Below are 17,862 nucleotides of genomic sequence, written 5' to 3' on the forward strand. Positions count from 1 at the left end.
GTTCCCAGCGCACCAGGCAGGATGCTGGTGCTGCCCTCCTGGCACTGCCTGGGTCATGGCACCCTGGCACCAAGGTCCTGTGGCCACCAGCGTGTTTGTGTGCCTGTCACATGTTCAGGGTGGCTCTGGGGCAGAGCTGGGGTGTGAACAGAGCCGTGGCGAGCCCTGAGCAGGGCAGGGAAGTGGCTCTGCCTTTTCCCACCTGCCCAGTGGTGCTCCAGCATTTGGGGGGTGTCTCATCCCCATCCCTGTCCTTGATGGGGGTAGCAGCACGCAGGTGAGGGGATGCTGGTGTGTGTCCAGAGCTGGAGTGGGTGCATCTGGACCCTGTGGACACAGGAGAGCTGTGGGGTCCTGAGCAGTGCCCTGCGCTGTGGGGCTGTGGCAGCAGCTCCGCTCACCATTTTCAGGGGTGAAGGATGCTCTCAGCTGTTGCCTGGGCAACGGCTCCTCCTCCAGCCCACCATGTGGCTCGGGGAGCGCTCCCCCGCCTGCCTCCCCCCGCTGCCGAGGGGAGAAGGGGAAGGGGAAGGCAGCTCCCGGCCCCCGGCGCTGGCGGGGCCGGAGGCCCGGCTCCCTTCGCCCGCCCCTGCCCTGCCCTGAGGATGCCCGTGGGCCCCGCCGTGCCCCCCGTTCCTGCGGTCCCCATGCCTGAAGGGACCACCCCGCCCCCCCCGCATGGCCGCAGCCCCCTGCCTGCCCTGGGTGCTGCTGGGGCACCCGCACAAGCACCGAGCCGGCAGAGCCCGGCTGCCGTGGCCGCGCTGTGAGGTCGGATCGCAGGAGCTGAGTTCCAGCAAGGTGAGTCGGGGCCAGAGCCGAGGGGGCCGGGGGACGCTGCGGCCCTGCTGCGGGCGGGGCGCTCGGGCCGGGCCGGACACCGGAGCCGCCGTGCCCAGCTGCGGTGGGAGAGGGCTGCCAGCGCCCGGAGTGCCCGGGTCACCCCTGGCCCGGATGGAGGAAATCCTTGCGGGCGGCCCTCGGCGGAACAATGCGCCGTGTGTGCCGCCGCAGCGGGCGCCTGCCACCCTGCCCACGGGAGGAAACGGCGCCGGGGTCACGGCCTGCAGGGGCACCCACACCCATGGCCCACCCGCAGCTGGCACATCTCCCCCAAAAACCGCTCTGCCTCGCTCCTGGCACGGCCCCAGGGCACAGCGAAGGGACGGCGGGACTCGACCCCGAGCTCGGTGCAGCCCGAAGGAGCCAGAGCGATGTCCCGTGGGGGCCACGACCACCGGCCGCAGTTACAGCAGAGAAGAGCTGTGACAACCACCCGATGGCAGTGCCTGGGGGAGCCCTAGCTCAGGGACAAATGCCCGGGCCAGGCTGGCGAGAGGTCTGCCTGGGGATATGGCACCCAAGGGTGCGGGGTGACCCCAGGACACCCAGCGCCATTTCTGTCCCTCGCTGTTCTGGGGCCAGGCTGGCACCGCTGCCCTGCAGAGCCCCGAGTGTCCCTGCAGTGCCCAGCTGGGCTGTGCAGGGGCTGTTCAGCTCTTGCCAGCGGCCGTGCTGCCGTCCCCTGCCTGTGGCCCTGCTGTGCTGGCCGTCACCCCGGGAGCACGCCGCTGTCACCCCCTGAGGAGGCTGGGGATGGCACTGCGGAAACGGGTGGCAGCACCCACAGGGCAGCTCTAGGGCGGGTGCAGGGCCACCGACCGTGGGATCCCGTGGCACCACCCCAGCGGGCATGGCAGGGCCCTCACCCCGCCCTGACCGGGAGCCGCTGCCCGGGAATCCCCGGCCCCCACCGGTGGGGCTCCCTCGGCCACCCCCGGGGATGCCCCGGCCCTCTCGCCACCGGCATCCCGCCGCCGTTCCCCCGGGGCCGGAGCGGGGGATTCCCTCGGCAGTACCGGAGCCCAGCCGGTGGCCCCCGAGCGGCGGCGGGTCCCGGGGCGGGGGGTGCGGGGAGCCCGCGGATCCCTCCCCGAGCCGAGGGCGGGGCGGAGCGGCGGGGCGGGAGCCCGGGCGGGCGGGGCGGCGCGCGGCGGCGGCGCGGGAGCGCTCACCGGAGACAAAGGCAGCGCCGGGAGGCGGCGGCGGCGCCGCGCACCGGGCGCGCACCGGGCCCCCTCCCCCGCCGCCCGATGGAGCCGCCGCCCGCCGCCTGAGCCACGTGCGCCGCCGCCGCCGGTAACGGGAGCCGCGGAGGGAGCGGGCGCGGCGCCTCCGCCTGTTGCGCGGTGCGGGGGCAGCGGGGCCGGGGCGGGGGCGCGCGGGGCCGTCGCCACCGGGGGCCGCGGCGGGGGCGCGCGGCGCGTACCGGGGCGCGCATCTCCGGTCCGGCCCCGGCGGGCGCGCGCCCCGGGGGAGGAGGAGGACGATGAGGATGAGGAAGGGGTGCCGCGCCCGGCGCGGGGAGCGGGGAGGTTCCCCGCCGGGGTGTCACCCTCTCCGCGGAGCCAGCGGGCAGCGATGCGGCGCGGGCAGCGGGGCCCAGGCCGCGGCCGGGGGCAGCGGGGCGGCCCGGGGCTACCGGCGGGGCCCGGCTCTGCGGCCGCTCCGCTCTCCGCCCGGCGTGAGTGTCTCCAGCCCGGCTCCGCTCCTCCCCCAGCCCGCACGTCCTCGGCAGCCCCGCTCCCCCCGCACGCCCCAGCTGCGAACGCCCCCGGTCCGCGGCGCCGCCAGCCCGCCCTGCACCGCTTCCCGGTGTTCCCCCGGCCGTCATCCCGGGGCTCGACCTGCGGCCCTTCCCGCACGGTACCTCTCCTCCCCGGGGATGCCCGGGCTGCCGGCGCGGAGCCTGTTGCAGCCGGTGTGGCGAGCGCTGCCCGAGTCGAGCTGGCCCCAGCCAGGGCACCCCCTCCCCACAGCCCCACATCCCGGCGCTGCCTCAGCCCACGCGTTTGTCTGCGTGATGGAGCAGCCCCCGCTGCCCGCCGGAGCGCGGTCAGGGTCCCCGGCTCCTTCCTTCCCCATCGTTTCTTCCTTCCGCCGGGCTCGGCCCTCCGGCCCCGCCGGCACCCTCAGCCCCGGTGGCCCTGCCGTGATCCCTGGCCGGCAGTGCGGCCCTGCAGGGTGATTGATGGATGGATGGAGCTGCCCGCGCCCCTTCGCCCTGCTCCGAGGGAGCGGTGCTGTCATCGAGATCACCCAGCCCTGGAGGCTGCTCCAGGCTCACCCTCCTCCCTGCTGCCGAGCCCGTTTTCTCCCACACCCCGATAATGAGAATCCTGACGGGCGCTTACGTGCCTGCCTGCGAGCACCCATGGGTGCTGCTCGCCTCTCACTGAGACCTGCCCCTGGCCAACACCCTTGACATTTGATGCTTGGCTGGATGTGAGCAAGCCGTCACCCTGCCTAAAGGGCAAAGGTGATGGTTCCCATCGCCACCACGCCTGGCCCTGCATTGCTGTGTTGGGGTGCCACCATCCCCCGTGGCTGCGAGGCCAGCGATGGCTTCGGTGCACGTGTTCCTGCCAGCGCCACGTGCCGCAGGCACCCGGCACCTCTGCTCGTCCCTCCTGCTCCTCAGGACACCCCGCTTTGTGCCAGCACAGGGATGAGATGCCTGAGCTCAGCAGCAATCTATCGTACACCGGGTGGGCAGGAGAAGGGGATCCATGGTGGCCCCCCTGAAGCAGTAATTCACCCGTGATCTTCAGATCATGATCTTCAGATGATGCTGTGCTACCTCAGCATCCGTCTCCCGCCCCAGGATGCCCAGCACTGCCGTGGGCGATTCTGGGGGTTTGCATCCATGGGGGTGATGGATGGCGGGGGGTGCACGGGGTGCCAGGCACGGTTCCCCCTGGCTGCGGGCGCTGCGGCGCATGTGGAGCGAGTCACCATGGGAACAGGGCGTCCACGTTTCCGTGTCGCTCACGCTCGCGTCTGTCTCGTTGCAGGGCCCCCACCCCGGCGGTCCCCCCCCAGCGATGGGCAGCGGGACCCCGGCAGCCCCGTCCCCCCGCCGCCCGCCCCGCCGGCCCCCCGCCCCGCCGCCCGCCCGGCGCACCCAGGCCTGACCCGCCCGCTCCGGCCCCCCCAGCTCCATGGCGAGGACGGACCCCTGACGGCAGGCTCGCCCGCGGGCCACAGGAGACGGCGCCGGGCACGGCCCGGGGAGATGCCCTCGGCGGCCCTGACAGCATCGGGTCCTCCCTGACCCTGCCGCCGCCCTGAGCATCCCGTCCCCCATCCCGAGGGCAGGGAGAGAGGCGGGGGCCTTCCCCCCGGGGCCGGCTGCCAAGATGGTGATGTCCCAGGGCACCTACACCTTCCTCACCTGCTTCGCGGGCTTCTGGCTCATCTGGGGCCTCATCGTGCTGCTGTGCTGCTTCTGCAGCTACCTGCGGCGGCGGGTGAAGCGGCAGCAGGAGGAGCGGCTGCGGGAGCAGAGCCTGCGCGCGCTGGAGATGGAGCCGCTGCACTACGAGGGTTACGGGGGCAGCCCCCCCGGCATCGCCATTCCCCACCGCCTCCGCCTCGAGCCCCACCATCACCATCACCACCCCCACCACATCCCGCCCCCCCGGCCCTGGAGCTGCCGGCACGGTAAGGAGCAGGGAGGGGCTCTCGCATCCCCGGAGCACGGGCCTCCCCCGGTGTTGGGGGGGATACGACGCGAGAGCCGGGGCGCAGCGCTGACGGCAGCAGGGGTCCGGGGGGGGCTTTGCCTTGCAGAGTCAGACCTGTCAAAGCCGCCGTGCTATGAGGAGGCGCTGCTGATGGCGGAGCCCCCCCCGCCATACAGCGAGGTGCTGATGGACACGCGGGGGCTCTACCGCAAAATCAACGCCCCTTTCCTGAGCCATGAGCGGCTGGAGAAGCAGGAGCAGCCTCCCAGCTACAAACCCCTTTTCCTGGACGCCGGCTACGGGTCAGCGCTGCACCTGCCCCGCTCGGCCAGCCCCGGCCCTGCCTGCCCGGACCTCTACCTGCAGCAGGAGTGCTCCCCACGCATGTTTCCCAGCTGGACGGACTCGGAGCTCAGCAGCAGGGACACCTACGAGACGGGACCCTGGCACCTGCCGGTCTCCATGCCCCTCTTCGGCAGGACTACCGCTGTCTAACGGCGGCCGCGGGGGATGCCCGGACCTTGCCGTGCGCCTGGGGGGCGGGGGGGGTCTCGGTTGCTCGTGTCACCCCAGGGACACCCGCCCCGGCGCGGGCCATCGCCGCCGGCGCGGAAGGGGCTGGTTCCCCGTCTGGCCCCCGCCGGCCTCCCCATGGCCGGGGGCGCTGGGGACCCGGACTCTGCTCTTGTTTCTTAAATTTTTTGTTTGTTACAGTTTGAGAATAAAAGTTTGTGGCTCGGGTTTGCCTCCTGGCGGGCTGGCATGGTGGGACCGCCCCCTCCCCAAGGCAGCCGTAGCCCCCCCGCCCCCCAGCCCCAGCCCCATTCCCAGCCCTCCGTGCCGCCCCAGCAGGCTGCAGCCCCCGTGGGAGACGCTTTATTTATTAACAGACATGAGCACACCGCCGGTACAGAACTTGTGCTTTCCAAAAAGTTTCCGGGGGGAATGGGGGGAGAGGGGCCAAGCAGGGGCCAAGCAGGGGAGGACGGGGCTCCCAGCAAAGAAGGAGTGGGGAAGGGGTAAAAGCCCCCACATCAGCTCCCTGCCGGGGTTTGGGGTGGGGGGGGACGCCGCTGGCCGCAGCCTTGCCTCGCTCGGGTCACTTTATTGCCATATTCATTTATTATTATTATTATTATTATTTCTTTTTTTTTTTTTTCCTTGAACTCGTGCAAAGTACTGGGGGGGCTCCCGGGGGGGGGGGCACGAAGAGAACGAGGACCCTGTCCCACAGCCGGGCAGGGGATGCGAGCGTGTGTCGTCCCCCCCAAAAGGGGCGCTGGGGGGGTATCGGGGAGGGGCTGCTAAGGGAGGGCTGGGGGGCTGACACGGCTCCTACCGACAACTTAAAAAAGAGAGGAGGACAAGGGGGGGCTGTAAAAGGCGCCCCGGGGCGGGGCTGCAGCGGGGCGGCCGCCACCTGGAGGCCTCATCCTGCGGGGCCCCGAGGGGTGAGGGGGGCCCGGCCCCCGGCTGCAGCCCCCCCGTGCCCCGCCGGGCCGGGCTGCCCGTGCCGGCAGCGGGGCCCCGCCTTACAGGGCCCCCCCAAAGCTCTCCTCCTCCTCGGGCAGAGGGTCCGCGTCCCAGCACGTGATGTCGATCTCTGCAGGACAGCGAGAGGGGTCAGCACGGCTCGGGGTGCCCCAGAGAGGGACAGGCGCCCCCTCCTCACTGCCCTCACTCACCTGGGGGCTTGTTGTAGAAGACGGGCTGGGGGGCTTTGGCCGACAGCTCCTCGGTGGGGGGCACCTCCTCCTCCTGGGACTGGCTGAAGTAGCCCTCGCTGGCCTGGGGGTGTGGGGGGGGGCAGGTTGTCAGGACCCCCCCAAGCCCCCCATCACCCACTGAGCTCTCCCCATAAGTGATGCTCACCTGCTCCCCACGGCCCGGGGTCCCATCCTTGGGGGCCATCTCCCCATTGGTGATGGGGGGCGTCTCTCGGCCCGGGGTGTCCTCTTGGGTGTCTTCCTGGGGCGTGTGCTGGCAGCCCAGATCCTGGGACTGGGGGTCCCCCTCGCCAGCTGCCTCTTCCTCATCCTCCTCCTCCTGCTCCGCGTCGCAGAAGGTGGCAGGGGGCTCGGGCAACTCGTCCAGGCTCAGCAGGGCCCCCTCCTCGGGCAGCATGGCCGGGGGTGTCTCGGGGACGGGGGCAGCAGGCAGGGGCCAGGCAGCTGGGGGAGCCACCCCGTCGCTGTCGCTCTGCCACAGGTCGATGAGGCTCTCGGGGTTGGGGGCTTCGGGGGCTTCCCCAGTTTGGGGCTCGTCAGCCACGGGTGGCAGGGAGGGCTCGGTGGGCTCCAGGGTCACCAGGTCCCCCAGGGCATCACCCCCCTCTGTCCACACTGGCCTGGGGCTGGGCTCGTCCCCGGGGGGCTCGGTGGCCTTGTCCTCGGGCCCCGGGAAGGGCCAGTGCTGCTCGGGCGTGGCGGGCCCGGGCTCCTGTGCGCTGGGGCTGGGGGACTCTGCAAGGAGGGGACACGAGTCAGTGGGGACAGACAACCTCGTCCAGGGCTGGGGGTCACCCGGGGACAGGGATGCAGCTCAGAAGGATTTGGAGTCCTTTGGACTGGGCACAGTATGGGAAATGCTGCAGGGACGGGTGGGGGTGGCTGGGCAGGGAGGGGATTGTGGCATGCACTGGGGAGTGAGGGGACATGGGGAGGGACAAGGTGATCCCCTGGGCGGTGGCAGGGACACAGAAAGGGCTTTGAGGGAACGGGAAGATGCAGAAGGGAAAGCTGAGATGCACCAGCGGATGCCAAAGGGCCAGTGGGGACGCAGCAGGGACACACAGCGACAGCAGCAGAGCTGGCTGGGGTTTCCTGGGTAGGCAGAGGGGACATCCAGAGGGATTGAGCAGCCCTGGAAAGGGCGTAGGGCAGGATGGCGCAGATTGGGCAGCATCGCCCTGGAGAGACAGCAGGGCTGCACTGGGGGGTGCAGCAGGGAGGGCTGGCATGTACAGAGCAGGGAAATGCACCGGGGGTGGGGGATGCATGGTGTGGGGTGCAGCAGAGATGCACTGGTGTTAGAGAATGCACTGGAGGCGGTGGGGATACAGCAATGACGGTGGGGCTGCACTGGGGAATGCAGCAGGGACGGCGGGGATGAGCTGGGGACGCAGCAGAGGCAGGCGGGACGTGCCGAGGGAGGCAGATGGGGCAGCACAGATGCACCGAGCCATGCAAGCTGAGTGGCTGCAGCAGAGCCAAGGGATGCAGCAGGGATGTGCTGTGGGACACGGCAGGGGCAGGCGGGACGTGCCGAGGGATGCGGGCGGGACAGCATGGATACACTGAGCCATGGATGCACCGAGCCATAGATGGACCAAGCCAGGGATGCACCAAGCCAGGGATGCACCGAGCCATGGATGCACCGAGCCATGGATGCATGGAGCCAGGGATGCACCAAGCCAGGGATGCACCGAGCCAGGGATGCACCGAGCCATGGATGCACCGAGCCAGGGATGCACCGAGCCAGGGATGCACCAAGCCATGGATGCACCGAGCCATGGATGCACCGAGCCATGGATGCACCGAGCCAGGGATGCACCAAGCCATGCAAGCGCGGCTGGTGGGGCTGCAGCAGAGCCCGGGGGGCTGCAGTGGGGCTGCTCCCGGCAGCCCGGGCAGGGGGGCAGTGCCAGCCCCGGGCAGGGGGCAGTGCCAGCCCTGCGCCCACCTTTGGGCGTTGCCGGCGTCGGTTCCGCGGGTGCGCGGGGCCCCGAGGGCGAGGCGGCCGGGCTGGGCTCGCAGGGGCTGCAGCCCGCGGCCGAGGCCTTGCGGAAGGCGTCCGACTGGCTGCCTGCAGACAAGGAGATGGGCTGGCGTGGGGGTCTGCCCGCACTGAGGGGGAACCAGAGCCCCAGCGCTGCTCCTGCCCCACACCGACCCAGCTGTGCGCTGCAGAGAGCACGTCACTGTGCACATCGCTGTGTACCTGCCACCACCTCGTCCCCTCTGCGTGGTGGGGTGGAGGCTCCCATGGGAGCAGCAAGCACCGTGTCCCCTACAGGTGTCCCCACCACCCCCATGAGTTTCAGCCCCCCCATCTGCTGGGCAAGGGGACAGGCAGCCCCACACCTGCCGTGCTGCACACTGGCTCTGCCCACATGTCACTCAGCTGCGCCCTGGCACAGCCTTCGTGGGCACAGCTCTGTGCCCTGTCAGCTGTGCCTGTGGGGGCACAGCCCTGCAACCGCCTGGCCCCTTCTGACCCATTGGCACAGCCCCACACATTTCAGGGCTCAGCCTTTTCCATTCCACTCTGTTTTGTGGACAGTTTTGCAGGCACAGCTGTTCCATGCCCTTCTGCCCCACTGGCACAGCCTCACATGATCCTGGACACTGCCTTTTCCACACTGCCTAATGCTGCCCCACGGGCACAGACCTGCATGGTGCAGGGCAGCAGAGGTGTCCCTCTCCCTTCTGCCCCATCAGCACGCGATTCTGGCACAGCATTTTGCACGCTGCCTGACCCTGCCCCATTGGCACTGCATGATCCAGGGCACAGCTGTCCTATCCACTGCTACCTCATGGGCAGAGCTGCCCTGTGCCCACTCTACCCCATGGGCACAGTGTCTCCCATCCCAGTGTGGACCATCACCTCCCCAGGCACAGCTCTACCCTGTCCCCATCTGCCCCATGGGCACAGCCTGCCCTATGTCCCCCCTCCCAGAGGCACAGGGACCAGCATGGGGTCAGTCCCAGCAGGGGCAGGGTCCCCTCGGGTGCCCATTCCCCTCGGGGTGCCCGTTCCCCTGGGGTGCCCGTTCCCCTGGGGTGCCCGTGCTGCCTCCGCTGCCGCTCCGGTGTGCCGTGGGGTGCGTGGGCTGTGGGGCCCCCGGCTCGACCCCCGGAGCTGCGCCTGGGAGCTCCCAGCTACCTACATGGGAAGAAAGAGGAGAGATTTGGAGTGCGGTGGCAGGAGATATAGGGGAAGGGGGTCCGTGGGGGGGAGGAGGAGGAGGAGGAGGAAGATGGTGGCCCACTGTCAGCTGTCTTTATGAAAGGACAGTGCAGACGACCTGTGAGAGAGAGACAGACAGACAGACGGACGGAGAAAGAGAGAGAGAGAGAGCAGAGAGATGGGTCAGTCCCTGCTCAGCGCGGTCATGGCGGGGCTGGAGCACCAGGGCACCGGGATGGGAGCACAGCAGGGTGGAAGGCAGCATGGTGGGAGAATGGCAGGACAAGAGGATGGAAAGGCAGCAGGACAGAAGGACGTGAGGCAGCACTGCCTGGCCAGGTGGGGAGAGAGGCCAGGACACGGCTATGGGACCAACTATCTGCTCAGCCACAGCACAGCCCCACAGCGTGAACCTGTGCACAACCACGGCACGGCCAGAACACACAGACCACAGCACGACCCACAGCACATCCCCATGGCACAGCCCCACAGCACTGCCCTGAGGCACAGCACCATGGCACAGCACCATGGCACAACCCACAGCACATCCCCACGGCACAGCCCATGGCACAACCCATGGCACAGCACACAAGAACACACGGCACAGGCTCCCTCCCAGCACAGCTCACGGCACAGCCCCCCAGCACAGCACGGCCCCATGGCTGGAGGCACCCCCAGGACACAGTCCTTCCCTGGATTCACAAAAGGAGCACTGGATCCCAGCACTGGATCCCACACTGTGGGGCAGCCCAGCTGCTCCATGGGGCTCTCCTTGCCAGCAGCCAGCACGCTGAGTTCCCCACATGTGCCTCACTCTCTCCTGCCCCTTTTGGCTGTCACCATGGGATGTATTCCCAAGCCATCCCCAGACCTCCAGTTGCCCACCCATACGCACCAACCACGTTTCCAGCTTGGCAGTGAGCACAGTGCTGTGACAGGTGAGTGGACAACACCCAGCAGGGAGCAGGGTGAGCCCTGTTTTGCTGAAGACAAACCTGACATCCAGCCCCTGACAAGCTGCCCCAGCTGCAGGGGCCACGTGAGGTGCAGTGGCAGTGGCGGTGATGGTGGCAGTGATGGTGGCACAGCAGAGCAGGATGTCCCCTGCCATCCTCGTACCCTTGGCACCAGAACCACGGTGCCAGTGATGGCAGAGGGTACATCCCCTCCCCACATTGCATCCCTGGTCTTTCCATATCCCACTGCATTCCTTTGAGCTGTGGCAGTGCACTCACCTGTGCCCTGGTGTCCTGGTGCCCACCCCTGCGCCCACAGCCCCCCAGAGCCCCTCACCTGTCCTGTGGCTGCCTGGTGACACAGCATCACTGCTGCCCGATGCCACCCGCTCCTGCTGCTTGAAGAACTCCCGGGGGTTGTCAGGCCGCTGGGCGATGATGGCAGCAGCCTCCTGTGGGGACAGGGGAGGCTGAGCCCCACTGCCCCAGGGCTGTGGGGCTGTGGGACCACCCTCCATGCATCCCACAGCTTCATTCATTCCCATCTAGCTGTGGGCACTGCTGGACGGGGAGGGAGGACAGCACCGGGCATGGCCATCACCACGCTCACCTCCACCTCTGACTCCGATTTCCGAAACTGCTGCCTGTCGTCCTCGTCTTGCTGGTCCCCCTGGGAAGAGACGCAGCATCACCTCCCAGCCCAGGCACCCAGCTGGGGAAAGCCCTTCCCTGGGGTAATGCCAGTGGCAGCCCTGCCCCTGATCCTGGCACCAGTGGCACTCACAAAGATGGACTGCTCCTTCAGGCGCTGCCGGGCCTCCTCCGCCTCCAAGCTCTGCTGCTTCCTCCTGCAAGGGGGAAATGGGAGAGGCGCTGAGCATCGGCTCCTGCCAGCCCCTGCCCCAGCCCCAGCCTGTGAGGGACACCCATGTGCCCACCCAGCCACTCACAGCACATTGGCAGCCATCCTGTGCCCACATCCCACCTGATCCCAGGTGTGTATCCACCCCATACCCACATCCCACCCAACCCCAGCCATGCAGCCATCCCGTACCACATCCCACCTGACCCCAGATGTGCATCCATCCCGTACCACATCCCACACGATCCCAGGTGTGCAGCCACCCCATACCCACATCCCACCCAACCCCAGCCATGCCATACCCACATCCCACCTGATCCCAGGTGTGCATCCATCCTGTGCCCACATCCCACCTGACCCCAGCCATTCATCCACCCCGTACCCACATCCCGCCCGCCCCCAGCCGTGCCTGTGCTCCTCAATCTGCTCCTCGCGCTCCCGGTAGCGCCGTTCCCGCTCCTCCTGCTCCAGCCGCTCCTGCTCCATCCGCTCCTGCTCGAACCGCAGCCGGGCATCCAGGGCCTTTTTCCTCTCTTCCTCCTTACGCAATTCCTCCTCTTTCTGGTGTGGGGGATCAATGAGGGGGCTGCCCATCAGCAGCTCACCCTTCTCACTGGGGTGTCCCTCCGTACCCACCTTTGCCTGCTCCCAGAACTGCTCCCGGTTGAGCCGCTTCATCTCCACCGTGGCGTCGGTTTTCTGGTAAGTGGTGCCCTGGATGGAGGAGAGGCGAGGGGATGGAGGGGCTGGGATCAGCGATGGGGATAACAGTAAGGGGCACAGGGGGTGAGGGGCTGTGGCACACAGGAGCCCTGGGCAGGAGGGACACTCCAGCCCCAGCAGCATTCCCAGCGCTGCCGCGGGGACGTTACCACAGGCTCGGCGTTCTCATCCTCGCGCAGCCGCAGGCGGTGCAGCACCGGGCTGGAGACGCGGGCCAGCCCATTGGAGAGGCGCTGCCCGATGGCCCCAGGGTCAATGTCCTCCACGCTGCTGGCATTGACGATGACATCGACACCCTGGGGAGTGCAAGCAGCCATCAGGGGTCAGCATCAGTGCCCTGGCAACATCTCCCCCCTCCCCAGCGTCACCCACCTGGAAGAACTCGGCGATCTTGGCTACGTGGCTGGCACAGGCGCATTTGCGGGCGTCCGGCACGTCCTCACCCACCTGTGGCAGCCAGGGAGCGACTGAGCTGAGAGGGGCAGCAGGGTGACCGCCACCCCACTGACCTCAGCAGGGCAGCAGGACTGTGGGGCACCCACAGCCCCTGGGCACTGCCAGCTCCCTCACACCCAGCCATGTCCCTGTGGGCACAGCACAGCCCCCCTCAGCAGGGCCCCCAGACTCACCCAGTTGACGAGGACATATTTGGGGAGCACGGCCTGCGGGTCCTTGACGCTGCAGAAGCCATACATCACCTTCTGGATCTCAAAGTGGCCAGAAAGCTCCAGCAAACCTCCACCTGGTACAGCACCATCAGCCCACGTGCACCCAGCACCAGTAACAGGTGACAGGGAAAACACCAGCACAGGTGAGCTGGCAGAGGGGACAGAGGACCTTACCTCCTGATGCTGCCAGCTTCAGGTCATCAGAGCCATCCTCGTATGTGTAGAGGGCCCTGGGGAGACACCATGGGTGAGCCAAAGCCAGGAGGAGTGTGGGGCAACCCCCAACCTCCCCATCCTGCTTACACTGAGGTCAGGGCATGTCCTGGGGTCTGGCTGCTTGTCCCAAAACTAACATACAGCCACAGCAACCCTTGTCGATCATCAGCACCAAGAGCCAGACTGCCAGGCAAGGCAGACAGGATGTGGGGCAGGGCCTATTCCCCAGCCCTGGGTGGCAGCTGTGGGGAAGGGTCTCAGATTTGTGGACAGAATAGTCACTTGGGCACAGGGACACACCGACTGCTGTGCTGCAAGCCAACACAGTCCCACAGCAACTTGCTCACCCATCCCTGTCCCCTCACGACCCTTCCAGCTACTGACCAGGTTTGGGGACAACCCTGTGCCCCAGTAAGGACCCGGGCCCACTCACGTGCCCGGCTGCGTGAGCCACCAGCCCAGCAGGCACCAGGCTGGGGGAGGACGCCGGAGCACCAGCAGCAGCAAATCAATGAGCCGCCAGAGTGTGATGGGGCCGTCATGGAGACTGTTCCTTGGAAACCATTCCCAGCTGATGGGAAACCCCCTGTCGCTCCCACCGTGCCCTGGCCAGCCCCTCTGGGGGCTCCGTGGGGACCCCCAGCAGCCAGCACCTCCCCAGAGGCACACAGCCAGCCACGGAGGGGGGACCACGCATGCCAAATTGGTCCAGGGCGGGTGGGCGAGGGGATGGATGTCGCTAGGCAACCAGCATCCTCCGTCACCATGGCAACCCCCCCATCCCAGCTGGGATGCAGCTCGCCCCGATGACGAGGTGATTAGTGGAGGGGAGCGGGGGAGGCAGGCAGGCAGCGGGGACCTGCGGGGCCTGGCAGGCGCCCAACCCTGCCCGCCACCGTCACGCGCTGCGCCCGGAGCGCCGGGGCCGCCCGTGCTGGATCCCCACGGCCCCGCTCGCCGCGGGTGGGCGGCTCTGCCCAGCAGCTCTCGGCTGCTGCTGCCCGCACGGCGCTTCCCAGAGCCCCAAATCCCCGCTGAGCCGAGCAAAGCCCTCCTCGCTCCAGCCTGCAGCTTCAATCCACAGCCTGGGGAACGGGAATTGAGGGTCCCTGCGGGCAGAGCCGCCCCCCTATAACAGGGCCTGGCTGGAGCTAAAAAGCAAAGGGAAGGCAGGCAGGTGCCTAAGAGAGAGAGGGCCTCCCCTCTGCCTCCCCGAGCCCCTGGCAGGGAGCCGCAGATAATTGCACCAACAAGATTGACTTTAATCCGCACATCCCGATCCCGCTAATCGGCCGCCCCAGCCGGCGCCAGCTTCCAGGCCTGGAACAGCTGCAAAGTGCTGTCTGAGACGGCTGTGACAGGGAAGGGTGGCAAATGCAGCCCCTGAGCCCCCCAGAATGGGGGAGGACGGCAACAGTTTGGGGGACCCAGGGCAGCGAGCTGGGAGCTGGAAGGGTGGGATGTAGCTGGCAGCAGGCAGGAGAAAAGAAGTAGGGCAGAGCCACAGCACCAGTGCCTGGGGAGCCCTGTGGGTGCTGGGGGCACCCACTGCCTGCTTTTCCTCCCCAGAACACGGCCATGCCCAGTGGTAGCTGGCCACAAGGCTGCTGCCAGCTGCTCCCAGGGCAGATGAGGCTTGCTGTGGACACAGCTCAGCAGCACAGCCTGACTCCATGCCAGGATGGAGGTTTCCATTCCAGGAGACAGGGAAGCCGTGCTGGGGCCAGCAGCGTCCCCAGGGGTGCCCCCAGGGACCCAGAGCCCAACAGCAGCACCACAACCCCCGGCAGTGGGGTCCAGCTGTGTCACAGCGGGTGCTGTCAGCATCACGCACTGCTTACCTCACTTCCATGGGCTTTAATCCCTCCACCCAACCCATTCAGCCCTTTCCCACCCCCGGGCTCCAGGTATGTGGGTCACCCGTGGGTGGAGATGCCCCGTGCAGGCCGGGGGGGGCTCCCTGCAGCCGGGGGGCTCCACTGAGGATCCCTCATCACCCCAACCACAGAGAGCTCAGCCCAGTGCCCTGGCATGGCCCCGCTGCTCACCGGAGCAGGCGGAGCAGCATCCCCGGGTGCCAGAGCGGGGCTCCCGCGGCAGCCCACCCCCCGTGCCAGGCCAGGGAGGGGTCACATCGCCCCAGCCTCCCGCCCCAGCCCCGGCACATGTGTTTCCAATGTGGCTGGGAGCTCCAGGGAGTCGGCGTGCTCAGAAAGCAGCACCAAATTCCTTTCCGATCGAGTAATGGGCCCCAGCAGCCTTCGCGGGGCCGGGCAGGGGGAGGGGATGCTCGGACCCTCCAGGACCGGGCTGGAGCAGGGGAAATCCCTGACTAAACAGAGGGATCCCGTCCGGACATGAGCGCGGCATTCCCCGGTTCCGGCCCAGGGCCAGGCTCTGGCACATTGTCCTCTCTGGGTCGGCCAGGCCGGGCCCTCCTCCCCATGGCACTGTCCCCATCACCTTGCAGCCCCAGCAGCATCACCCCTTATCCCGCACCCCGCAGCGGGGATGCTGCTCCCGCAGGCACTGAGTGCCAGGCGCTCGGGTGACAATGGAGCACCGGCTGGGCACGATGGAGCAGCTGGGGACGATGGAGCAAAATCAGCCCCACGGGTGGGATTGGCAGGGGATCGCTGCCCGGCCGGGATCAGCGTTGGAGGTGTGTGTGGGGGAGCCGCCACCGGCACTCGCCTTCCCGGGAACCGATTCTGCTGCTCTCAGCAGCTTTGGCAGGGACGGCTCCTTTGCAGCGGATGCCGGGAAGCGAGATGTACCCGGGGCTGACAGCTGCCGCCTGGCCGGCAGCGCACACGGCGCCTGCCCACAGCGCCCCTGGGCTGACAGCGGGACTGTGGGGCCCTCTGGAGACCCCAGGGACTGGCGGGGACCTGCACCTGCCCAGGCCCACACAGCCCTGTCCCGAGAGCAGGGACCTGGTTAGAGATAGACGCGTGACGGGCTGGGCTGTGGGTGCAGCCCAGCTGGGAGGTGGGAGTCCCCGGATGGGTGGTGGGTGTATCCCGGAGGGGCGGCGGATGGCCCTGGCTGGGTGGTGGGCGCACAGAGCTCCCCTCCGTCCGCCCCCCACCAAAAGCATCATGCACAGCATGCACCCGGCACTGCCCAGCGCCCCGGCTGAGCCCAGCGCGATGCGCCCCGGCGCGCCGGCAGCGTTCCCACCCAGCACAGAGGCGCCCTGGAGGGCAGGGAGGGGATGGCGGGGCAGATGGTCCCCGCCAGCCTCCGGCACCCGGCTGGGCTGGGAGAGGCGGCTGGGCTGGCAGCGAGTGATGCTCCCTGCAGCGGGCCCGGATCCGGCCGGCCTCGACACCGGGTGCCCCGCAGCGGGGCGCGGGCAGCGCGAGAAGCCGGGGGTCCCAGCGGGGAGCCCCGCCTCCCTCCCCGGCTCAACAGCAACCCCGTCCCGGCCTGGCAATCCCGGGCCGACACCACGACCCCTCGGGATGTGGCAGCCCCGGAGCTCGGGGGAATCGGAGGGTAGCGGGAGCGGCGGGAGATGCTCGGTGCCCCCGCGGCTTCAGGCCTCGCTCCACCGGGCAGCGGGACCGCCCGCTGCCGGGGTACCGGCGGAGCCGGTCGGGAGCAGCACCGGCCGGGAGCGGGGCCGTGCTGCGGGGCCCCGATCCCCTCCCCATCCCCCGTTCCCCGGACGCCCCTGCCCGCGGCTCCTGCTCCAGACAATGGCGAGGAACCGGTGCCGGGCCCAGCAACGGGGAGCCCCACGGGGCCCTCCCCGCCGCGCGCGAATTCCCCCGCTCCCCGCTCTCGCTGCCCGGCTGGGGTCGGACCGGGCCGTGCCGGGAGTCCCGGCGCTCGCACGTGCCGGCCCGGCGCAGACAAAGCGGGGACCGCGCCCCGGCCCGGTGCGGCGGGCAGGTGCGGGCACCGGGGGCGGCGAGCCGGGCACACCCCCCGCCGCCGCGCCCGCCTTTGTGTGCCGGGGCTCCCGGGGACGGCGGGGGGCGCAGCTCGGGGCGCGGCCGGTGTTACCGGGCGGCTCCGTGCACAAAGGGCGGCGGCGGCGGCGGGGACAAAGGGGCGGCGGCGGCGGCGGGCGCGCTCACCAGTCGGTGGGGCTGTCCTCGCCGATCACGTCCTGGTAGGAGGCGAGCAGCTCCAGGCGGTGCGCCGCGAAGCCGACGCCAGCCATGGCGGGGCCGGGATGCTGCCGGGGGACCGGAGGGACCGGCCGCCTGCCCGCCTCCGAGACACTGCCGCAGCGGCCGGGCGGAGGGGCGAGCGGCGGGGAGGCTCCGCCCGCCGCCGCGCCCGGTCCTAGCGCCGCGAACGGCGGCCCCCCTCCCCTCCCCTCCGCCCCCCCGCCCGGCCCCCGCCCCCGCCGCGCCCCCGGGGCGCCCCCAGGGCATCCCGCCGGCCGCGCCGCCCGGGCCGGGCCGGGACCCCGGGGGTGCGGGCAGCATCACCCCCGCCCGGCCGCCCCCGCGCACGGCTCGCCCCCGGGATCCCGCAGCCCGGGCTCCGCTCTGCCCCCGCAGCACAGCGCCCCGGGCCAGCCCCCGCCCCAGGGACACCGAACCCCGGCTCGGCTCCTCCCGGGAACCTGCACGCCGGGGGATTTCGCATCCCGGGCTCTCCTCCGCCCTGGGGACCCCGCATCCTGTGCTGCCCCTCCTGGGAACTTGCACTCTGGAGACCTCTCCTGCTGGGTGGTCCTCTCCATTCCCATATTCTCCCCTCTCCCATGTCCTCTGCACCCAGAGGACGTGGCACACCTGGCTTCTGCGCCCTCCGCTGCCCCACCGAGCCCCCGCGTCCAAGGTTTCCTCTCCAAGGACACGGCACTTCAGGTTTTGCCCTACACACCCAGCCATGCCCTCGCTGCTTGCACAAGGCGTCAGTGGACAGAGCCTCTTTGGGGCCTCTTTGCTGCCCATCTGCTCCTCTATCCCCACCACTCCCAAGCCCCCCGGTCTTTTCAGAGCACCTTTTCCAGGAGGTTTTGCCTCAGTGTGAACCCA

General features: G+C 69.2%; 2 protein-coding genes across 9 annotated transcripts; one reads left to right on the plus strand and one right to left on the minus strand.

Annotated features, from left to right (window-relative positions):
* Positions 1 to 441: 441 nt before the first annotated feature.
* PRR7 (proline rich 7, synaptic) lies at positions 442 to 5,266 on the plus strand. 7 transcript variants are annotated; one of them, XM_074552296.1, is made up of 3 exons: positions 444 to 801; positions 3,855 to 4,503; positions 4,606 to 5,266. In XM_074552296.1, the coding sequence occupies exons 2-3, from the start codon at positions 4,200 to 4,202 to the stop codon at positions 5,019 to 5,021; spliced, it is 720 nt and encodes a 239-aa protein (XP_074408397.1). In that variant the 5' UTR covers positions 444 to 801; positions 3,855 to 4,199; the 3' UTR covers positions 5,022 to 5,266. The 7 variants fall into 7 exon arrangements, with proteins under 7 accessions (XP_074408395.1, XP_074408397.1, XP_074408398.1 ...); XM_074552297.1 differs by having other exon boundaries at positions 446 to 801; positions 4,633 to 5,266; XM_074552292.1 differs by lacking the exon at positions 444 to 801 and adding an exon at positions 1,679 to 2,139 and having other exon boundaries at positions 4,295 to 4,503.
* DBN1 (drebrin 1) lies at positions 4,821 to 17,163 on the minus strand. Of its 2 annotated transcripts, XM_074552285.1 has the most exons (15): positions 16,948 to 17,163; positions 12,818 to 12,873; positions 12,605 to 12,717; positions 12,348 to 12,422; positions 12,125 to 12,271; positions 11,889 to 11,966; positions 11,662 to 11,813; positions 11,175 to 11,238; positions 11,001 to 11,060; positions 10,728 to 10,842; positions 9,415 to 9,552; positions 8,208 to 8,330; positions 6,399 to 6,988; positions 6,212 to 6,314; positions 4,821 to 6,129 (listed from the first exon to the last, which is right to left on the minus strand). In XM_074552285.1, the coding sequence occupies exons 1-15, from the start codon at positions 17,031 to 17,033 to the stop codon at positions 6,059 to 6,061; spliced, it is 1,971 nt and encodes a 656-aa protein (XP_074408386.1). In that variant the 5' UTR covers positions 17,034 to 17,163; the 3' UTR covers positions 4,821 to 6,058. The 2 variants fall into 2 exon arrangements, with proteins under 2 accessions (XP_074408386.1, XP_074408387.1); XM_074552286.1 differs by lacking the exon at positions 9,415 to 9,552.
* Between the last annotated feature and the right edge of the window lie 699 nt (positions 17,164 to 17,862).

Source organism: Zonotrichia albicollis, chromosome 15, assembly GCF_047830755.1.
Source record: "Zonotrichia albicollis isolate bZonAlb1 chromosome 15, bZonAlb1.hap1, whole genome shotgun sequence".
Taxonomy (NCBI): domain Eukaryota; kingdom Metazoa; phylum Chordata; class Aves; order Passeriformes; family Passerellidae; genus Zonotrichia; species Zonotrichia albicollis.